This window comes from Haplochromis burtoni, unplaced genomic scaffold (genome assembly GCF_018398535.1).
Source record: "Haplochromis burtoni strain Fernald_Lab_line unplaced genomic scaffold, NCSU_Asbu1 Contig_664, whole genome shotgun sequence".
Taxonomy (NCBI): domain Eukaryota; kingdom Metazoa; phylum Chordata; class Actinopteri; order Cichliformes; family Cichlidae; genus Haplochromis; species Haplochromis burtoni.
In genome coordinates, this window is record NW_024583025.1 from 162,534 (window position 1) to 169,188 (window position 6,655).

Genomic DNA, 6,655 nt, shown 5'->3' on the forward strand with positions numbered 1-6,655 from the left:
TCCCATATGGTCATATCACAAAGAATAGAATATGCATCTGCTTAAATCAACTTCAAGTCAAATGGTTAAAAAAATAATTTCACACACAAAAAAAGAGCTACCACACTGGGAAGGGTGAAGACAACTGGGTTGCCCGGCCCTGGCCACGAGGTGTCCCTTATTTATTTTTCAGGGAGTTGGCAACCCTATTTGGCACATCCATGCTAGCTTCATTGTTAAGCAGGCAAACACTCCTATTCAGTACTATTTTACTTGTGTTTTTGGTCTTCATGTACATACACAGCAACTTCCAGGCTCTATGTGCAGGCTGTCTTTTTTGCTGCTGACCTTTACATGTTTGATATAGTGAATGTAGCGATTCACATAGTTCTGGTAGGGTTGCCAGGTTAACATTCGGTGGGAAGGTTTTAGCAGTCACTTTACTAGCCTAGAAGAAAGAGGTGGACAGCCTTTACATACCATGCACAGCGAGCAAACAGTAGCACCTGCTGAGAAATTACACTGAGTAATTATCTTCATTATTTGATAGGCAGATGTATTTCTTGACCATCACATCCCTGTAGTTATTGTGTTGTATGTTTTTACAGTGTTTTTACTCCATTTCTGTACCCCAGGCTGTTCCCATTAAGAGAACAAGGGCTCAACTTCTACGCACATGAACTGACTCAGGACGAAATCAAAGTGAGTTTCGTACACATATTCTGTCTCTACTAGTCTGTGATGGTCCGCTTTATTAATGCTGTGCTTCATTAAACTGTGATGACATGTGCTTGATCTCCAGCTGTGCTCCTGCGGTCACTCTTCTTTTTATAGTTTCTACCTAAATATCTGTTGTTTGGTGTTAGATTTCACTTCTGCTTTCCTACATTAGCATATTAGATCGTTTTTTTTACTTAAATGTGGTTATATTCAGACATATAACACTGAAAGCTTTCCACCTGTGAACCGATTTTGATGCTTTCATTGCAAAGAACTATGAGTTGCTCACAGTTAGTGGAGTGTCGCTGGCAGCTCAGGTGCATTATAATGAGCTTTCAGTGCAGGGGGAAAACACAGCTCAGTGTCACGGTTTTGCTAATGTTTTGCATCACTGCTTTAGTTGTGGCTTTTCATCGCACAAGTGTTTCCCATGGTTGAGTCTTTACATTTCACTACCGAAATAATTTAGCACAAGGGCAAAAAAAACAAAACAAAAAAAAAAACGAGGGCAAATTTTGAATCGAGTGAAGTTTTAAGAATGCCGATACACTCTCATTTAAATAAGTCGCTCAAATGTGACAAAGCAAACAACCGTTCTGGGAAATACTCATTCAGCTTTGGCTCTGACTAAATTAGACATCTGTTTGAACAACACAGCTGGTTTGCATGTGCATGCTCCCATTAAAAGTAGGTAGAAATGTGTCCCTCATGAAATTTCAGACTCGTTTTCGGGCGATTACCCAGTGTTTGCATACAGTTTTCTCTTCTGCTTCTTCTGATCACCTAAAGAGAAAAGCTGCTTTTGTACACAACCTGTCTGTTTGTTTCTGATTTGTTGTGTTGAATCACATCAGGAATTCCAAAGCACTCGGGAAGCAAAGCGGAGATTCCTGGCGGCCTATTCCCTCATGTTGGACTTCTATGGCGTCAAGCTGCTGGATAAGAGTGGCAATGTCGCTCGGGCTCCGAACTGGCAGGAGCGCTTCCAACACCTTAATGAGTAAGTACACACACACACACTTGCGAACGTTATATATTTAAATGCACTGTGCAGTAGCTTGGGGGGGATAAAATTGCAGCTACAATTTGTGTGAAGTTATCGCATAGTTGCCAGTAGCTGCTTTTCAGTCCTTTAGCAAGGCAATCATTCTAAATCCTTTGCAACTTAATTGCTCCTCTAACAGCAGCTGAATGTGAAAGAGCATGTTTTGAATGGACAAACAGATGGTTAAAGGGCAATTTAAAAGAACAATTGTTGTTGTTTTTTTTGTTTCACATCCCGTTTCGATGTTTTCATTGCTTGAGATAAGGTACGGTGTTTCCTCCTGCCAAAGGACCACCTGAATGCCGCACTTTGCAGTTTACATTAAAGCGTGTGCTTGTCCTTGTACCTAGAACCTTTTAGAAGGGAAAGCATTACTTTCCCTTTTATTACCACAATCTCCTCCAGTCACAAACCTTCCTTAAACCATTTGAATCTAATTGTTGCGTTAATCTCTAAACACATGGAAAACAAAGCTGACAACAGTGTATTTTCTTTCCATTCTCTTGCCATTAAAATGCACAAAGATGTCTGAATCTGGTTTCTAGATTTCTCATGGGCCAAGTAGCCACACCAAACAGTAAATAATAATTATATTGCCAGAGACATCAGACTGTACATCATGGTTGTATTGAAGGCCATCACCTTTACTTCAATCTAGACCACAGAATGAACAGTGGTTGGGTTGTTCCATAAAACTGCCCATCGATGTGCGATTGTGTAGGGACGTGTGTGTCAGCTGTGGAACAGACTTGTGATCTGTCCATCTTTTAACCTATACGTGTGATAAGTGGTATAGGTAGAGCAATAAATGGGTACTTTTAACCGCCCGTGTCCACAGAGAGGTGATGGTTATCAGGAGGACATTATACCAACACAGGGTTATCTGATGCTAGTGGATATGGACGTGCAAGTCGTGCAGGAAAAAAGCTGTTACACCAGAAACTTTATAAAAGAGACACTGAAGGAATGGGGTCTGAAGATGGTGATACAAGAATAACTTCCAGGAGGAAATAAAGTTTCTAAAAAACAGAAATGATTGGTACGTGCAGTCTTCCTGTCCCAGTGACCGTTGAAATTAAAGTTAATTTGATTATGTTTCAAAATAAGTGTCCAAATAAGTCCCCAGAGGAGGTCCTAGATGGCTATTTCAGAAAAGATATTTCAAACTATTCTAATCAATCAAAATTCTCTTACTCAACCGCCTTGTTTATTGAAGGTCCCACCACAACTACCTGCGGATCACTCGCATCCTGAAGTCCCTGGGTGAGCTCGGCTATGAGGCCTTTAAGGCCCCGCTGGTTCGCTTCTTCCTGGAGGAGTCGCTGTGCCATGGCACCCTGTCCAACATGCAGCACAGCATCCTGGAATACTTTGTCTACACCATCCGCCTGCCAGCCACCCGCCGACGCTTGCTCCGCTATGCCCGCCAACACTACAGGCCTGCCCACGCGTTCCTCTGGGGACCACCACCTAAAAAGCGGGGAGGTGGTGCTGGTGCTGGAGGTAGCGTGGGTGCTGGAAGTAGTGGGATTAGGGCGCCTGCTCCAACACCAGAGCAACAGAGGAGGGGGATGGAGAGCACCATATTCACACCTGCAGGTAGTGGAAATATTGTGTCTTCCCACAATGCCACGATGTGCCATGAGCTGGCTGAAGGAGGACTCAAGGGCTGCACGGGACTTGGTCCCAACATGGGAGGAGCGCTGATGATGGTGGGAGCTCGAGCAGAGAGGAATGAGTTCAATGAGATGATTCCTTTGTAGGGAAAAGTTTTGAAAGCAGAAAACAAAAAACAAAATGAACCACTTAAATTGTAAAGAAATAAACTTGCTTTGTGGAAGGACATGCAAACCAGGGCAGTAAAACGCAGGTACAGATGTTTGAGCTGTTAATGAACACATCATTAGAATCTGGTTAGGTTAAGGGCTGACTATAAACTCAAACAGTACTTTATTTATTGCAAGTGAATTATCTTAACTGAATTTGGGATTATAATCTAAAGATGGGTTATTTTTTGTTTGTTTGTGCTTTTGGTGGGGTTTGTATCCTGAGCTAAGATAGCTGAATCCCAAAATTATCTAAACTAGTAGAGAAAGTTTGACAGAAGCCTTATTTAAAGTTTTGGCCTGGAATGCTGAATGTTTGCTGGTGTTGGGATGGTGAGATTATTGAAATGCTGTAGCTGGAGCTCCACCAAACAACACCCTGGATTGAGCTCCTTTTGTACAGGGTCTGTACAGCAAATGTGAAAAGGGAGATCAGGAAGAATTTGTCTTATTTCCATGTCATGTAAAAAGCATATGAAAGAAGACTAATTTGTCAGCAATACTTATAGATTTTTTTAACTTGACTGACTTGAAATTTTCACTTTGTTGTTAATCTTAGGCACAGCTCAGTTATGTATCCGCGCTGCGATTTTACTCTCTACATGTTAAAGGTAGCCAATTCCGCTGAAAATTGTACAGAACTATATAGCAAAAAATAAAACGTGTTGGTAAGCTGATATCTTTAAGGAATACTTAAGAAAAGAAAGGCTTTAGGTGACATTATTACCTGTGAACTCTGCAGAAAATTGTGAAATCTAAAACTGTGCAATAAATATTTTGCTATAAAACAACCCAGGGCTGCTTAAAGCCAATTATCCAATGGCAGTGACTACACTGATTAAAATAATGCACTTTGTATTTCAGTCTAAAAGATGAAGGGAAAATACAAAGTGTGTCAGATAGGTTTGTCGCAGTTCATTTTTTTCTGGTCTTGTAGGCAAGAATTCAGAAAATACTATTAATCCTTCAGCAAAGAGTAGAAATGCTAGTACCAATGTTACCGGAAATTTCCACCAGTTACAAGCTAAAGATGGTGTTTGTATCAGTACTAGCAAACAGGCATAATTAAACTGGTTAAATTATGAATAAATAAAAATATACAAATCATATTCCAAAGTAGGCATTACTGTAATCACATTATATTATAATATACTATATACATCGAGTTTTAGTGACGTGAAAAACAGCTGTGAGCTAGCTTGGCTGCCACACCTCCACAGTGTGTTATGCCACCTAAAAGCCTTCTTCCATTCTTAACTGGAAGTTATGGATTGAAGTTAATGTGATCAGACTGGTGGTGTGCAGTGTGTTCTCATAGACAGTATAAAAGATGGATGTAGCTACCATAGTGTTACCCAAAATGTATGGATATGAGAAGGAGGGGTGGGTCTTGTGATTGACAAGTTGTTAGCTAATGAGCATTTTGTACCACAAATAATCTTCCATTTGGAAAAATTGTATGACCAAGATTTACAACAATAGACTTAATCTTTTTATTATTCAGTAACTAAGCCCATAAACTCATCAGACAGGGGTTTAGAAAGGTCAAGACCAAATAAAAATTGAATTCCACGGGCTTCTATAGCACTGGAAGCCTTTTTGCATCCTAAAGTCCATCTGGTGGACTTTAGGTAAAAAGCAGGGTTCAGGCAAATCCGGATTGGCTTCATTTTAATTCAAAGCTATGTCAGACTTTGATACTGTCTATGTGTGTGTTGCACTTTTTGGACAATCTGTGTCTTCCTGTTAAAAGCGCAGTAGGTTTTAAAAGGCTGTGCATCATAGTCATGATATAGTGACGATACTGTCTAACCTTGCAATAATGTGACTTGCTGAAATGAGAAGTTAAACACCCTTGTTAGGTTTCAACCATAGCTTAGCCCATGTTTTTGAGAGTTCAAATGTTTCTAGGGCTAAGTTTGCAGTGCTGCTGATATTTCTGCCAGAATCTTTTAAGATGAATTTACTTGCCACTCAAAACAACAAAAAACAAATCTGGAATAATTTATTTCAGGTTAATGTCAACTCATCGCCCTCAGCATTTCCTTGGTCATGTTTAGTTTTCAATAAAAGGCAAATATTAGATATCAGGAAGTGTGCATTGATCTATCCAGTCAACTTAAACTAAAAGCTAAGTTTTTTAATTATAGGTGTTATCTTAATAGTTATTTGTATGCTTCTAGTAGCAATAGATTAAAAGCCATGTTAAGTATAAGAAAGATTGAAGTTTAAAACTTCTTTAGTTGGCTGTTCTTCCTGTAGGAGGCGGCCATGCGTATGTTAGCTAACAAGGTTTTGACATTGCTTTCCAGCCAAGTGTATCTGATATAATTGTAAAAAATAACTTTTCAGGTGAATTATATGATAACATGGGCTCAAGTATTCTGATTTCTAGTATACTCCACATGTACATATGCGAGTATGTGTATGTCTGTGTGATATTCTTAAGTGCCTCTTTTGTATTTTTAATTTTTATCTGGATGCTGTATGGAGTGTCTTTCCTGTACATCCTGTTTTTTGTACAGCGTTTTGATATCTACATCATTGTCCACAATATAGTCATGTACACTATGAGTATATGAGTATGGGCAGGAATACATTAGAAGAACTGATATAGAGGAAAAGTTAATACTATATAACACTTGAAATTGTTTGTATTGTTTCTTTGAATAAATTGTGATTGCTACATTGATAAATGTTCACTATGCTTGCTGAACACAGTTTTGTTTTGGGGGGTTTTCAGAACTGACAGGCCACAATAAGTGGACATAAACCCTGAAATGTGAATTTTGCCACATGTAACTCTAATAAAAATGGGGTTGTGGATTAACAGTGTTCGTTTCATTTGTCATCTCATTTTGATGCACAAGTAGTACTAACTAAATTCAAGCAGGTACAGTGTTGTGAATGAATATTTTCCCCCTTCCTGATGTATTTTTAGCCATTTTTCTGCATTAAAATGTTTCAGATCATTAAATTTTAATATTGGCTAAAGATTTTTTGGAAAAATCTTTGTGGTTGAGGTCAATTTCACTAGCCACAAACAGGCCTGACTACTGCCAGACTTCTTGAGTCAAGAAATCAA

At 39.2% G+C, this 6,655-nt stretch overlaps 1 protein-coding gene across 1 annotated transcript in view; it reads left to right on the forward strand.

The window, feature by feature from the left end:
- The window catches only part of ogfrl1 (opioid growth factor receptor-like 1), an 11,838-nt gene extending 5,434 nt beyond the window's left edge, over window positions 1–6,404 (forward strand). Inside the window, exons 5-7 of the mRNA XM_042215152.1 lie at window positions 615–681; window positions 1,554–1,699; window positions 2,961–6,404. Of these exons, the coding sequence (XP_042071086.1) occupies window positions 615–681; window positions 1,554–1,699; window positions 2,961–3,507 (760 nt within the window). The 3' untranslated portion in view covers window positions 3,508–6,404. The remainder of the gene's footprint in view (window positions 1–614; window positions 682–1,553; window positions 1,700–2,960) is intronic.
- Window positions 6,405–6,655: the final 251 nt, after the last annotated feature.